This window comes from Tupaia chinensis, unplaced genomic scaffold (genome assembly GCF_000334495.1).
Source record: "Tupaia chinensis unplaced genomic scaffold, TupChi_1.0 Scaffold000057_1, whole genome shotgun sequence".
NCBI classification, from domain to species: domain Eukaryota; kingdom Metazoa; phylum Chordata; class Mammalia; order Scandentia; family Tupaiidae; genus Tupaia; species Tupaia belangeri.
Window position 1 is genome coordinate 3,132,649 of NW_006159515.1, and position 16,515 is coordinate 3,149,163.

Below are 16,515 nucleotides of genomic sequence, written 5' to 3' on the forward strand. Positions count from 1 at the left end.
CTTCCCCAGCTATCCCTCCCCCTGGGGCTGAGGCCCAGCCGCTAGGAAACGCAGGCTTGCTCTTGGCTGTCTCGGAACTTCTTTGTTGCAAGCGGATGAATCTCAACCTGTTGCACCCCCCACAACAAGAAGACACCTGGATAACCAGCTAAACTCAGACCATGGAATGCCCTACCAGATATGGAATGCCTTTTTAATATCTTTTCTGTGACTGTGACACTTCATGTGAATGACATACTTCACAAGTACACTCGATACCTTGCCTGCTGACAGCTACCCATAATCCTTTTTGAGTCCTGTTCCAGCGAAATCCATGTGTTTAAGTTCAATTTTGTAGCACACAGATAATATTGAGTAATTTCTAGTTAGACGCTGTAAACCTGTGCTATTATGGATTTCTCTTCTTCCCGTTTTTACAGGGCTGCTCGCTCCACTGTCTGTGACCTTTTGCAGGGGTTGTGTTCCTCGAACTCTTAAATGTTGCAGTTGGCTTAGTTTGGAGAGCAACCAGGGAATCAGGAAGCCTTCTAAACCTATTATTACAAATCGCATCTATAAAGATTAAGGTTGTTGTCTCTGGCTCACACTATTGATTAAACACACATATACGCTCTATCCAGTAGGAGATACTGCGCCCCCGAGGTTGGCATTGCCTGGGTGGGAAATGGGTCAAACACAGTCCAAAGGAAGCGCTCTACGATGCGTGTTTGACATCCCCCTCTAGTTTCTTTGTGTGTGTGTGTGTTTTATACATATCACAAGCTTACTGGTAATGGTAACATTTGCCTTGCCCAGCGAGCAAGACCCACTGATTTTTGAGAAAGTGGGTCCAACGAATTCTGTAGGCCTTGTAGGCCTGATTAAGGTTCATTTTTCATCAATTAATCTTCATTATTTGGAAAAGAGAAATAAAAAAGGAAAATCAATAATTACAACCTACAAGAATTGCGCTACCTAAGTCCATTTCAGATATACTCCTCCCGTTTTTAATGACCCGGACTTCTTGCCACCTCCCTTTCTGGCTGCGTCCCATTCATACTCAGCAGAGCATGGGCAAGGCGGCTGTTGTGTTCTTTTCTGCAGCAGCAATGCAAACGTTAGTTATAAATTAGACTTTAATATTTTTGGTGTTTAATGAAATTAAACTGTTTTTAAACTGGGCATATTAGGAAAAAACTATTTTTTTTAGCTCAGCATGCTGAGTCCAGTACTGTGTGTTCCACCAGTACATACCTCCAACTCAGCTTTTTGGGGCCAGTGTGGCCCAATGGCTGGGTGAGAGGTGCCTTGCCCTGATCGCAGAATACAGTCTGTTGAATTATCCTAGATAAAATAAAGGCAAAACAACACATTCAAGCATCAGGATTTTGGCCCATTCCACTTAGTGGCTTTTGTTTTGTTTTGCTCTCTTAATTTCCTTTTTAAATTTCCTACTGCTAATCTCTGAGTTTACGGAAGACAATTATTTAGAAAGGCCATGAATGGTTGACTACACAGTGAAGATTCCATGCAAAATGTTCAATATCGGGTATAAGGAGTTTCAACATGTTTAATACTAAACTGTTTGGAAATACCATCTATTGACGCTGTGTACACGTAATAAAATTTCATGTTTTCTTCTCAGAAAAGTTGAGACCAAACTGAACCTCGTTTATAGAAAACTCTGTGTGGGATTGATGTACTGACCTCTTGCTATTATTTCCATGTGGAAGGGTGGTCTAGTTGCCATTTTGCCCCATCTGCACTGTATTTACTGGGAAATTATTTTGTCACTGCTTTCATAAATCCCCTTGCCCAGCATTTAAAAATTTTGGCCTGCTTAGCTGATTAAAAGTTTAGTATAAATTTAACTGTTCATGCTTATTTCATTTTCATATTGGATTCCATTTTAATAAACAAAGAGTTAGCATAATGTTTGAGTAGATTTATTGTCAATAATGCTAAATTACAGGTACGACCAAGTGATTCCTTTGACCATTTTTATTTGGTGTTCTACCATTTAAAAACCTCTTGTTTTTAACAGGATACATTAAAATATGTTAGTGGATTTCATTAACCAATTATTTAGGGAAGACATATCCCATCATATGTAACAAATTATGAATAATTTAACTTATAAATCCAATTAGATGGGCTTATGGACATGCTTACATGTCTAAATACACACACATACACACACACACAGATCAATCCCATCTACTTATTTTTAATAATCAGTCCTCTTTCCAATTTCTTTTCCCCCAAAGCCTGTTTATTGGTTCAAATTAAGATAAGATTTATTTTTGTAAATGACTGAGATTTATGTAAATGTGCACTTCCGTTTTGTTTTTTTATATGAGTTGTCTACAAGGGCATTTATCCCTATAAATGGATGTCAAAATACTTTCTTTTAATATATGTGTAGATATATTGCAGAGGGGTCCTTGTTCTTTGTAATTTCATTAGATCATTTACTTTGTGTCTAGTCTCACCTGTTGCATGGGAAGAGGGCAGCACCGATGGTCTGCATGTAGTAAGACCTGTGTATCGAGAACTGTTGGGACACGTTCCGCAATTTACATACAGAGTGTGTCTGCACTGTACAGTTTCTGTGTTTAATACCTTTTGTTGTATTCACAAACACAACATATTGAATAAAATATTTATATGAAGGCATATTAAAAAAATTAAACAACTTTATGTTAGCAAATGGTATCGCGTTATCCACAAATACAGAAACATGTCATGTAAATAAGTTGGTAAACTCAATTTCCCCCCTTACCATGCCAAAGAAAATTTTAGCTTTTTGATGATACCTCTCTTGCTATTCTTCTGGGATAAGACTTCACAATTTTTTTCCCTCCTAAATTAAGTTTGCTGTTACTGAGTAAGTGATATCTGTCACTACTGATGTTCTGTACAGTAAATTGGATGGAGTTCCTTTGTATTTATAGACCATGTGTTTTGTACCTCCTTGTACATATGTCCACTGTATCAGGTCTCTATAATAGCCCATTCCTTCTGCATGTGTATCTGGTGTTGGAGGGTCACTTCTACTGATCTGTTAGAGTAGCTGGTTGCTTTGCCCATCCCTCAACAATGCTCAGAAAGGTTCATTGTTTTGATATTTCAAGTACATACATCCTTTTGGTTTTCTAATAAGTTTACTTTCTGAAACATTTTCCTACCCTTTCTTTGGAAACAGAAGACATGCAAATGGTCTACTCTTTGGAGAATAAAATGGAACTGAACATCATTTCATTTCTAAACCTTCAAGAATATAGATATTCTAGCTTGGAATGTTTGCTTGTCCTCAGTGTTTTGGGATAGGAGTCATTGAAAAAGATCTAGGATGGGCCTGAAGGACTCTTGCTCTAGCCTTTCTAATAATATGCTTTTTGGAGAGTAAGCACAGTGTCTTTGTCACAGTTGGCCACTTTTGTAATATGCTTGAAACACACGATTTTTGTTGTTTTTTGTTTTGTTTTGTTTTTCAGTATGACCAATATCATATTTGGTTTTCTTATAAAAATCCAAAAAAAACAAATCTCCAAATGTTGTTCTTTAAATTAGAGATGCATCACTTCATTTGAAGATTTTTTCCTAACACTACAGGGATAGTTAATATTTGTAAGCAACCAAGAAGGAGAGACCATATTGACTAAGATGCAGTTTAGAAGAAAAATAATTTTAAAGTATTTTCAATTTTATTTCAGAACAAAGCTATAATGCAGGATAAACATCTTAGCTAACTGCTCGATTGTTTTCCAAAATGCAATCCTATCAAAATGTGGGATGAAAATTGTGATACTTTGGAGTAAAACACATTTAATAGTTTACGTGTCACCTGGTAAAGGTGAAACATGGGGCCTGTTGACTCTTGAATACTGAGTATGGTCTCAATGTTTGGTAGGTGATTCTGCAAAAAAAACCCAAAAAACCCCCCCCAAAAACCAGAAAACAAACAAACAGAAAAACAAAAACAAACAAAAAAAACAACCCAAAACACAAGGATTTCATTTGGTCTGATTCTGATGTCTATTGTCAGGGATTATATCTGCACTCCAGGTGCAGTAGTAGCCATTGCTTCCATTGCGCTGCTGGACTCTAGATAAGCTCAAGGAGCCTAAAAGGCAATGAGTATAATGATTTTTCTCTTAAGCTTTAGGACTTTGGTTGACTTTTTTTGGAAAAGTTTCCATGAAGGATGCTTCAGTGATGGTTTTCCAAACAAGCAGGGTTAGTGGCAACATCTGTAAGCTTGTCATATTGTTTCCAATTGACATTGGTCACACGTAACTTCCTAAACATAGGAACAAGACAATGCAATTTGCTTATTTTCTCCTGCCCCATTACATGTTCATTCTTGTCCTTCCTTTTCTTTTTTCTTATTTTTTTGTTTAAGAGAGAGAATTTCTATCTCATGCAGTCAAAAGTCAAAGATGAAATTCCATTCAGGAAGGGTAAAATTTATGTCTTTCCGTGTAACTATGTTTATTCTTTTCCATTCTTAAATGCATTAATTCAATGCTTAATTGATATATTGGTGTTTGCATTGCTAGTATTAAAATCATACACCACACAAACACATACACATGAAACATAGGAGACGGGCATAAAAATAAAATACTTCTGTTTTCAAAAAAAAATTACTCCTTAGGGTTTAGGTACGTGACAGATGCTATCATTTAGTTTTGGTTCTAAAATGTGCACCTAAATGACCCAGAACATAGCTGACTATCACAAAATTTCATCTTCATCCAAAAATTTAGACAAATCACAATTTCATCCTTTTGCTATAATAGTTTCTCTAATAACTAAACTCTCTTAGTAAACATACATGCTGAGGGCATTTTTTGACACTTTTCTTATGTAAGACATAAAAAGAGCAGCACTTTTTTTTATAGTTCTTGCAAAGGAAGAGGGCTACCAACACAGAGAAAATTATGAGAAAAATAAGACACACCCGAGGTTATGAGATGACCCATAGGGAAATAAGGGCAGAGCCAGTGAAGCTGGAATTGGCAAACTACTGCTAAACTGGAGACCCAATCAAGTCCTGGATTTGCTTTAGTATAGCCTGGGAGCTCAAAATGAATTTTTATTTTTGTATAGATTGAAAGTATTAAACGCAAAAACGAATATGTGACATACATCTAGAATATTTACTGCCTGGTCCTTTATAGAAAGCTGAGTCCTGTAATAGGAGAATCTGAAGGTCATTTGGATTTGATAGAAAATATAATGAATTCTGATGCTTGTGCAGCATCCATAGGTCATCAACATTGCTACAGAACAATCACAACAGGTTTGGTGGAGGCTTAAGATGTTCGTATTGAGAAGAGGAAAGAATATACTCTATGTTATTTCTTGACTAATATTTCCCTCATTTTACAGAGCTGATATCTCAATTGACATATTCAATAATAGAGCTACAACTGATATGGTTGCACTCCTTAATCTCAGGATAGATAGAGAAAAGTTTTATAAATCTGACAAACCATAAGAACATTATGAGTACTATAAAATCAGCATCAGTGATATTTTCTCGTACAATAATTTTCAATATTAAATTTTTAAGTAACTCAGTGAATGCAGTTTACTTATTTATGGTAATCCGACTTATGAAGTCCAAGCCATGATTCTAGAATATTTACATCATTAAAAGAAAATTTCAAGTACAATTTTTCATCTAAAAACAATATGAAAGTGGTTTTGCTACATTATTCTAGGATTTTACAGAATAATTCACATTTAGAAAAAAGTAGCTTTTTTTTTAGTTTTAACTAATTAAAGGTTGCCTAAATTAATGTGTGTAAGTAGATTTAACTGTAAATATGTAAGGGAAGTCCCAAATATTGTACATTTTCATAATTCAATGTGAATTTCATACAGAATGAAATTTCACCATTAAGAAAATAAACATTTTGTTCCTATCACTGAGTGAATATTTGTAATTTCTGTAAAAGCCATTTCTAGATTTTTTTTTTTTGGTCCTTTTCTGACCTTTGTAAGATTGGTGTCATTTTATCACAGTATCTCTCCTGGGCTCTGCATGGCCCTGATTTTCTAGTGAGTAACGTGTCCTTAGACAGAAGAGAATCTTCCAAGAGAAATAAATGCATATTTCATGCCCACCATGTATCTAACTAGATTTCGCCCTTATAAAAGGCCACATTACCACAGAGGAATTTACATAGAAAGAAAAGATGTGCTATTATAAACTACAGATTTCTTGTACACATAATCCCCACCCAGTTTTAAAACACATGACCTGTCAGTTCTAGGAACATAAAATCAACATCCCTGGATAACGATTCAATTTTTCCTTTGTTAATTATCAAGAGGTAAATATATACTGACACAAAGCATAAACTACATGTCTATTTATTAAAAGTGTGAAGGTGTACATTTTTCATAATTTCTTCCTTTATCTTAAGAGAATCTTCTCATGTGAGTTTAAAGTGAGATTAGAAATGGAAAATGAACCATCTTTTTCCTTCTAAAGCACTCATGATCAGCGATGTTCCCCCTCTACCACTTGACATTCCACCTCATGTGTGTCTGTCTTCATTGTCCCCATGTGAAAATGCTGAGTGATATGGAACCTGATAGCCTTCTGAAGAATAGCTGTCCCTTAGATTCTAATATGGTGCTCCTCAGATAAGGACATGGATTTCTAATACCCAGGTAACTCAGCATCTCTCAAGTCTGGTGCCATAGATGTCCGGTATCAGCGAATTCTTTATTGTGGGGCTGTCCTGTGCACTGATACTTAGCAGCATCCCTGGGCTCTACCCGCTAGACATCCCATAGCATGCCCTCCCACCCCACCTAGTGTGACAATCAAAACTGTCTTTGGATGTCGCCCAATGTCTTCTGGGTGGCAACTTGTCTTCATTGAGGGCACCAATGTTAATCATGGAGGAAAAATCCTTTCTAATGTTACATCAGAGTTTACGTATTTCTAGTGGGGAACCAGATTTCCTTCGGGCATTCAGAAATACAAAAACATGCAATAGTCTGTTTAACCTGTGCTAGTGGTGAGTATACATGGTCTCCTTTGTATTTATATGTTCTAAAGGCCTAGAAAAATAAGAATCGAGTCGTTTCCCATGTAACTGTCAAGGATAGTCTGTGCCAAGCCAGATTTCACATGCGTTTCCATTCCATCCATCCCAGCATTCACAGTTTCCACAGCTACATATTCCATTCCCTGCAATAAAACACACACGGGCGCCGTTATCATGACCAAAATGCACTACGTGAAGATGCGCTATTATAAACTACACTGTCCACAGCCAGCACTTCACACATCCTCCGGAAATTTTCTCATGATGCAGCAACCTTATTACTACCTCTTAATAAGTAGTGGCGAGAAATCTGATCTTTGAAACAGCTACTGGTGTCTACTTGGTCTTTTATAGATCAAATGTAACCATCTTCTATCACTCCAGCTGGGCTTCCCTGTCACAGCTTTGTTTTCCCTTGGAAAGCAAGTTCTGTCTGTGCTAGCAATGAACACTGAAAAGCTTAAAGCTTGACATGAAACAGGCCAAGAGTCAACTAGAGCGAAGTCTTATGTAGTAGAGAAGGACAGAAAGATATGTCCAAATTAATGTCACATATTAATATTTTTCTTTTACCTTCAACTGAAAATGAGGAGAGTGAGTATATGTGTCTCTGATTCCCCTTGCCACTTGTTTAAGTCAATGCATTTCATAACCAGTTATTAGAACTCCATGAATTAGTGTAGCAGTGGCTATTTCACTGCTAAGCTGTCTTTTTATTTTGCTTCCAGCATCCCCCAACATATATTCACACATAGCCAGTTTCCTGGAAACAACCAACAAGACAACTGTCTGGAAATAATGGTTCCTGGATCCTGTGTAGAACAACATTCCTTCTCCTATATCAGGCTCAAAGGAAAATGGATTTTAAGAAAATTATTTTTCTTTTTTCTTCATATAATTGCATATGTGTTTGGGAGCAGGTTACTTTGTGGAAGTCTCCCACATCATATAATTTGGCTTCATTATTTTGTACTCTTCTATACCTGGGAATAATGTTGGTGCTTATTCACAAAAGCTCACCTTCCTCTTCACAGTTACTTTGTATTAACTGTCTTCCTAGATGATATGGAAGCTGCCCTGTCTGGTCATCTAAAATGTTGTGTGGTGGCTGACACTTAATTCTATTACAAACTGTGGCATAGAACAATTAGAAGAGGACAATACTGCACCTGTACAAATGAGACCATCATGTTTGTCGCAGTCTCTGTCATCACAGTCACAGAATTCCCCTGAAATGTACCATTCTTCAGCAGAACAAATGCACTTTCCGCAGTGACAAGAACCTGGAATCACAAGGGGTATTACTCACCTTCACTGTATATAACTAAAGATTTCCACCTAGAGTAGAATATCCTTGACGCATTGACAATGGCTTCTAATAACCTATCTTCCAAAGGTAAAAGTTTATTGAATAGCTGGTCTCTCAGAGGGGAGCTTTACTTACTGTAATTCCTAAAGGTCACCCAGGAAAACCTTCATTATGGATCTAGACAGTTGCAATTAGCCTTGAGCAAACATTCCATGGCCCAGTCTGGTTGAAATGCCAATGAGAACAGGATGGGCCTGATTCTCATACATGGACCTCCACAAAGGTGTTCAAAAAGAGATTTATTTTTCCCTGAATTTAATCATGTTTTTAAAGTGTCTACTCTTTAAAGGAACCCAACAGTAAATTCTATTAAATGAAGGTTCATCTTAAAATTAAAATAACTTCTAACCTATTGTGCTCATAATTTGGGATTTTTGTTTACATTATTTTCTTGAAACAAGAACATACTTGCATATTGGCTGGCTAAATTAAAGTGCTAAAAATGCACACAGCATCTTTCACGTGTGTCTGACTTATCAGACCTCATTGTCAGGATTCTCTGCCACAATCAAAGACAGTGCTCATCCTCCAGAATGTTCATCCTTTACAAAGCTCTGTGTTTAGCCACCTTTACACTCCACCCATTCCTAACCCTCTTCTTTTTACCTGCTACCTAATTAAACAACTTCCTCTTTGGATATTACAAATATTTTAGATTACTAAGAAAGAATTTTGTAATGGCTTATTTTAAATCACAGAAAATATATGAGTTAAGTGGTGTCTCATAAAATAAAAATTTATTTCAGTACAAACCTATCTACATGATAAAATAACATCTTTCACACAGTAAAATTGCTTCTCCTAGAGCAGAAAAGATGACTTTAAAATGAAAAAAGAAACACACATATAAAAGTCTTCCCCTTCTATTTCCTTGGGTTAGTTCTTTGCAAATGTGATATCCTTTTACCAAAAGATGTTCATCACTAAATGTTTTCAAGTCAAAAATCCCATTAAAGATTTGGATATATTTATCAAAATTCAGACTTTGTAAGTTCAGAATTTACTGGGAGGACAATCAGGTATCAATTATTAGTGCTGCGATTGATAAATAAGTTTATGGCCTGGGTGATTAAAGTGATTAGGGAATCAAGGTTAAACTTACCACAGGGAGCATGAAGGGATGCATGTGAATGTGCCCCAGCAGTAAACATGATGGTGTTTCATATCATAGAAAACAATACATGTAGGTTCAGTGGAAGAATCATCAGTGGCCAAATTAAACCTAGGGACTTCTTTCGGGCACTTCTTAAGGTAAGAGAGTAGTCAGAATTCATTGCATCTAAGAATTCTATTTATGTTTCTTCTGCTTAACCACAACATAATTTCATTTAGTTTTGACTTTTTTCCTGAGGGTCTAGGTTTACTTATGTGTTCTAGACAAAAATACAGACTTTCTTTTCAGTTTTGATGAATGATTGACATCCTGGCAGTTGCTCAAGACCCAGGGCGTTCCTGGTCAGTCTGCAAGGAATGGTGGCCCCTTCTTGGTCTCAGGTACAGAATTTCCTTATTTTAGAAAGTTATGTATCCTTATTTTACCTACTTTCTTTCAGTCTTTAGGCATGGCAACGTTTAACACTCAATTGCTTGTTTAACAAATAGTGATATATCTGACAATTTCTAAAGCTCAGGGCATTCCACTGACAATGAGAAATTTCTGCAGAAGGTACCAGTTTTAGGGTTTTATTTCCATTCATAGAGAAAGATAAATGATATGAAAAAAATTGATTGGTTTTGGTCTTTCTTCTAAAATAATTCCTTCCTTACATTGCAAAATTATTCCTACAACAGAAATAAATTACTTTATATGTTCACGGTATTCATGTATTACACCTAGAGTGTCCTTTTGGGGGCCTCCATTCATGAAAAAATTTCTGAGTTCCTCTTTAAACTTCTCCCCTGACCCTGAAACTATTTCAATCACTTCCATTGCTTCTAGAATGCTTTGCTTCAGGCTGTAGCAAAATTATTTTCCTAAAACTGGTAGGCTTAGCTACAGTTAATATGGTATATGTTGATAGAGCATCTGATGAGTAAGTTCCAGTTCTAAAAGTCTACTAGTCACCGAAATACTTAGAATAAAAAATGGGGATTGATTTTGTATGTGCCATTAAAGAGTAGCTTTTTTCGGTCAGCATTTTCCCAGCTGTGTTGTTCTTCTGTGTCAATCCTCAATATATTTTAGAGGTAGGAAATTCTACTGCTTGTGCAACTAGGGATAGCACAGCATGTAATAACACCACCATGTGAGTAGTTATTAATATCTATTAGAACACCTTTCTTGTAAAGAGCTCTGGCTGTTTTTGTTTTGTTTTGTTTTGTTTTGTTTTCCAAAAATGGAGGTCAAATTGTCCCTTTCTGGATGCGAAAAAGCTAGGGAGAGGATTCTCTCAGACAGACATAGCCTGCCTGACAACTAAGAGGTGAGTGGACATCGCAGCTCACAGGACGCACGCATGCTCTGAGGCCCAGCCCAGCCGAGCCATAGCGAGCTGCTGGTCAGTCTTGGGAGGAAGTCCAGGGCAGTAAGTCTATACCAAACACCACTAATTCAGTTATTCTTTTTTTCAACATAAGGACCCCTAAGAATATTTCTGTCTCCCTTCTGCACTTTTCACTGGCTTGCATCCCTGGGAAATCAGCCACATTTTCTGCTTGTGTCTTCAGAGCATTCTTAGGAGTTAAGAAGGGAAAGAAATGAAATTTTCCTGCCAAGATGAGAATGGAAGCACAGAGGGGATAAAGATATTTTCCGTGACCACATGGGCAACAAACGATGGTTAACTTACACTTTCAATATGATTCAGTCTACTCTTCTATCTAGCTCTCAGTGATGTCTCTCTCAGCAAACACTTTTATATAGTTTCAAAATGATCTATTTGTCTCTGTGGATCAGACTGGACAGCCATTTGGGTAAAGCAACTGAAACACCAGGCTAAGCCTGGTTTTGTGAAACGTAACTTTTATCCTTTTATTTTTCCAGGGATATGGATGGGGTGGTGGGGGGGAGGTGAGTAGTTATCCTTTTGGATTTATTTGGATGATGTGGAACCAAACAAGTTACCGTTGGGAGGGTTTCCAGAGCCATTCAGTGGCATTTCCTTCCAGCCATTGTCACACAACAGCATCTATAAGGATTTTAGAGGAGATTATCTGGATCTAGGTTGAAATGATCAAGGTAAAAATGTTATTGTGCAGTCTGGGATCCAAATAAATAAATCCAAACAAAACAAACAAAAACTCTGAATTATATCGTCTTCTGCAAAGGTAGCTAAATTTAAGGGAGACCTGTCCACCAAGTTCATCTCTCTTATTTGCAAAGTCAATTGGAGCCTAAAGGCAAGACACCTTTGTTAGTTGACCCATTTCATTACTAATGTTGGACTTTCTTTTCACTCATCAAGCCTGACAAAATGCTGCAACCCGACATCCAGCAGGCAGTTTTCACTACTGTACTAACTACTCCATCTGTTATGAAGGTCACAGTAATGTATCTTGTTTTAAATTTTTCTATGGAGTGATTTATTGTCTTGGCTATAAATTTGTAAAGAAATAAAATGCTTTTTCTTCATCGTCTCCTGGGGTGACAGCTTTATTCACAGCTCATGGGAGGTGCATGTTTCAAACCTGTTACCTTGGTGGGTGTGGATCGCTATGTGGGTGCCATGGTGGCCTCAGGCCTTCCATACACCTGTCCCACTAACAGAGAGAGATGGACTCTGGTTATCTTTTGTGATCATCAGGATGAAGGGTATTCATTGAAAAGTTTGAGAAAAATTATACAGGTTTCTAGACAAGTCCATGAAGTTTATCAAGAAACTCATAGTCAAGGTCAAATAGCCTAGAATAGGCTTCTATTTTGGCCACCATGTTGAAGTCTCTTTGGCTATTTCACAAGTTGCTTTTCCTGTGATTCTAAGGATGGGAGGCAGTGGTACTCCCTGTAGCAACCAGGATAGCTGTTAGCATCCTCATTGTGACCTGGGCCTAGAATAGTGCACAATTCCGTGATCTGTGTCTCTTTCTTCATATTTAACTCAGCACTGATATCTCTAGAACAGGAGGAAATAAAGAAGGCCATGGCCAGCTGCTGCCCACAATATAAATGTCCGTATTTGAACATAGAAAGGCACAGCCTTCAGGTAGCTTTTGCATTCCTGTTTGAGTTAAAGACTCTAAAACTCTACCTATTGAAGAATAAACAAATGTTTTAGACATACTTTCAGCTCTTTATTAATGTCTGTATAGATTTCTACCACCCAACGCAAGCAATTTGAAAAAGCATTAACTAGAGAGATTTTTTTTTTGGTTTCATTTTGTTCTGAGGAAATGCCTTTGGGTTAGTATTTAGTCAATTAATTTTTTTTTCCATTTTCTACATTTATGTTACTAAGAAATGAGAATCCTTCCTCAGACAGTAATGACTTTATAAGAATATTTATGTCTTGAAAAGAAACAACTGTGCTTAAAATTAACTTTAGGAAATGGCACCAACTGCCGTTTACTACTGATGCACATGGTTTTGTGTATTCTCTCTGTCCTTGCAATTGGATATAGCAAAGACCAGCTTGCAAACTGTTCATGAGGGTCTATGAAATACACACTACTATTTTTATATAAATAGGTATTCTAATTTGATAGATTTTCTATGCAAAGCTTATACTCTCAGTGCAATGATAATGCCACCGAGGGAACCCAAGTTTTTTAATAAAAGTTTATAAATGTTACAACTCTGTGTGGAGTCATGATAAAGAAAAAAAAAGTCTAATATGGAAAAAACTAATCATTCTTACTATTTTTCATATGCAAGATATTATCCTTTGACCTGATAATATCTTTCTTCCTCCTACTTTTTTTTTTTTTTTTTGAGAGCTTTTTGCTACAGGGTGTGTGTGCTCACCAGACAGACAGAGAGAGACAGAGAGACAGAAAGCGAGAAATCACCTCCCAGGGGAGATGGCCACACCACAATCCCTTCTCCTCCATTCTCCTCTCGGGATCTTGGGCACGCACGGACATGTGCCTGGTGTGAGTTTTAAGCCACCAGGTCCGGGACGCGAACCACAGTCAACTACGTGGGAGTCCAGCGACATAGCCATTTCACTAACTGCTGGTCCCCCTCCTACTTTTTCCTAAAAGATCACTTTCATCTCTACTTCCTGGTCTGTTTTTCTAAATCTCTTCTCAGTTCCTTCTTTAGGTCTTTTCCTCTTAACTATTCTTACCTCCTTCTTGGTTCTCCCAACACAACGCAAAGCAGATATTAACAGCTTCTCAAGGTCTGTGGTCCCCTGAGAACAGACCTGGGATATGTTTGGTCTTGAAATTGGATTGAATTGAATTGGCAGAACAAACAGGGAACAAAGTGATTGCTTTCAATTCATCTGCGTGCCGCCTGCCTGCTGTAATGGCATTAGAGGGACGGCATGGCCTCTTCGTCTGAGTACTGTGAACATCAGTCTCAATTCCTGGAATTCCTGGAACCCAAGGACACTGCTGTCTACTGAACTGAGCATGTTTGTAGCCATTTTCAGCCTTCCTCCCAGCACCGCAGGTGGCCACAGGCATCCATCTGCTTTTTTATTTGAAGTAATATCAAAAAGCCTTTTAACCTGATGACATTGGCCTTGTGTGATTGGTAAGACAGCCACTAAGACAGCCACCACTGTTTAGTGAACACACTGCAGATAACACATTTGGTACCTCCTTCTAGTGCCACAGAGTTCTCTGTAACAGTATTCAGTGACTCTGGTATACTTTTGTTTCACTGTGTCTTCTTTAGAGAGAGATCTATGTGCAGGACCAGCAGTTAGCGTAATGACTGTGTCGCTGGACTCCCATGTAGTTGACCGTGGTTCGCATCCCAGACCTGGTGGCTTAAAACTCACTCCGGGCGTGTGTGCGTGCATGCCCAAGCCGGGCGCGTGTGCGTGCGTGCCCAAGATCCCGGGAGGAGAATGGAGGAGAAGGGATTGCAGCGTGGTCAATCCCCCTGGGGGGTGATTTCTTGCTCTCTGTCTCTCTCTGTCTCTCTCAGTCTGGCGAGTGCATGCACCCTATAGCAAAAACCTCTTAAAAAAAAAAAAGAAAGAAAGAAAGAGATCTATGTGCTCATCCTGCACCAGTGTAGGCATTTAAAGATAAAGCTGTAGTTTATCGATTCCAGGTGCAGCTTATCAATTCTAGCTACAGCTAAGCTGGAAACGGGGGCTGTCTGTTGTGCAAGGAGGCCAATGAGCTTAAGGGGAGAGCTGGAGGCTCCGACCAGCAGTTAGTGTAATGGCTATGTTGCTGGACTCCCATGTAGTCGACCACAGTTTGAGTCCCGGACTCAGCGGCTTAAACTCACGCCAGGCGCGTGTGTGTGCGTGCCCAAGATCCCGAATGGAGAATGGAGGAGAAGAGATTGTGGCATGGCCATCCCCCCTGGGGGTGATTTCTCGTTTTCTATCTCTCTGTCTCTCCCTGTCTGGTGAGCACACGTGCCCTATAGCAAGCTCTCCAAAAAAAAAAAAAAAAAAGAAAAGAAAAGAATGTTATGTGGAGAGACCAGCAGTTAGCTTAATGGCTATGTCGCTGGACTCCCATGTATTCGACTGCGATTTGAGTCCCGGACCCAGTGGCTTAAACTCACACCGGGTGCATGTGTGTACATGCCCAAGATCCTGAGAGGGGAATGGAGGAGAAGGGATTGCGGCATGGCCATCGCCCCTGGGAGGAGATTTCTCGCTTTCTGTTTCTCTCTGTCTGGCCAGCGCATGTGCCCTATGTCAAAAAACTCTCCAAAAAAAGAAAAAAAAATGTTATGTGGAAAGGTCAAAACTGAGATGCCCTTACTTAATCTATTAGTATTCTTTACTAAGAATGCACCTCTTCTGTGCAATGTTATTTATGAATGAAATGGAATTAATAATTTTATGGGCCAGCAGGTGGCATGGTGGTTAAAGTGTTGGATCACACATGGCTGACTATGTGGTTTGAACACTGGGCCCTGCAGCTTGGAAAACACACAGGGCATATGTGGGTGTGTTTTGCAAGGTTCTTTTCTCCTCTAAGAAGAGGACATTGGGAAGGCTTGCTTATTCCTTAAGCCTGTTTCTGGGGTAAATATCTGATTGGGGTGGTGGCTCTGTTCAACCACCTCAGAGATAACTACTTTGCAGGGTCCCCCCCACCCCCTGCCACATAGTTACCTATTTTCTTAAGTTATACCTGTTTACTTGGAATAATTGGTGATTTTTAAACCAAGGGAAATTACACTGGAATTGAGGGATGCATATACTTTTTCTTTCCCTTTTTTTTCCATAAAAGGAAGTATTTTAATCTCCTTTTACATCTTTCTCCCACCAGCAGCTCCCACCCTACAATACATACATATCTATACAATTTAGTCTAAGAAGCTCAAAAAAATCTTGTTTTCTTTTCTGAGAGATTTCCATTTTATTTTCTAAAACTTATCTTCTTATTCTGACACGTGGGAAAAATACTTTTTTATTTAATAAGCTAAAACTGAGCTCAGATGCTTTAAGATCATTCTGAGTTGTGCATGTTTTAGTTCATTCACACCCAGTGTATTTAGTTTCTCTTATTCTTTTGCTTTTTTGTTTTGTTTTGTTTTGCTATAGGTATGTGCACCTGCCAGAGACAGACAGAGGCAAAGGCAGAAGGAAAGTGAGAAATGATCACACCTCAATCCCTTCTCCATCCTCCTCTAGAGACTTTAGGCACACACGCTGTATTGCAAATGGAGTCAGGATGGTTTAGTCTGCTACAGCCAAACAACTTACGTTACTCGTTGCAGTGTGCTTGCAAGCTTGTTATGTAATTACAACTGCTGTTTTACACCAGTGTATGTAACACACATGTGCATGTGCAACGGTTTGATTTTGACAATGAGCCATTATTGGCTGCAGGCCCTTTAAGAGAAAGGAGCATTGGTCAGCTAGCACTGTCTAGCTAGCGAGCCCTGCTCAGTGCAGTTCAGCTCCATGCTGTGAGCTCTAAGAGGGAGGAAGTGCTTCCCAGTGTTCTCCACGCACATTACAAGCTCCAAAAGCAAGTGCTTGCTCGCACTGCTATGGGCTTCGCAAGCCC

At 38.5% G+C, this 16,515-nt stretch overlaps 1 protein-coding gene across 1 annotated transcript in view; it reads right to left on the reverse strand.

Annotated features, from left to right (window-relative positions):
• Nucleotides 1-5,959: 5,959 nt before the first annotated feature.
• Nucleotides 5,960-16,515, reverse strand: part of ITGBL1 (integrin subunit beta like 1) — a 250,438-nt gene continuing 239,882 nt past the window's right edge. The window contains exons 10-11 of the mRNA XM_006141514.2: nucleotides 8,222-8,335; nucleotides 5,960-7,195 (exon numbers count right to left, since the gene is read on the reverse strand). Of these exons, the coding sequence (XP_006141576.1) occupies nucleotides 7,104-7,195; nucleotides 8,222-8,335 (206 nt within the window). The 3' untranslated portion in view covers nucleotides 5,960-7,103. The remainder of the gene's footprint in view (nucleotides 7,196-8,221; nucleotides 8,336-16,515) is intronic.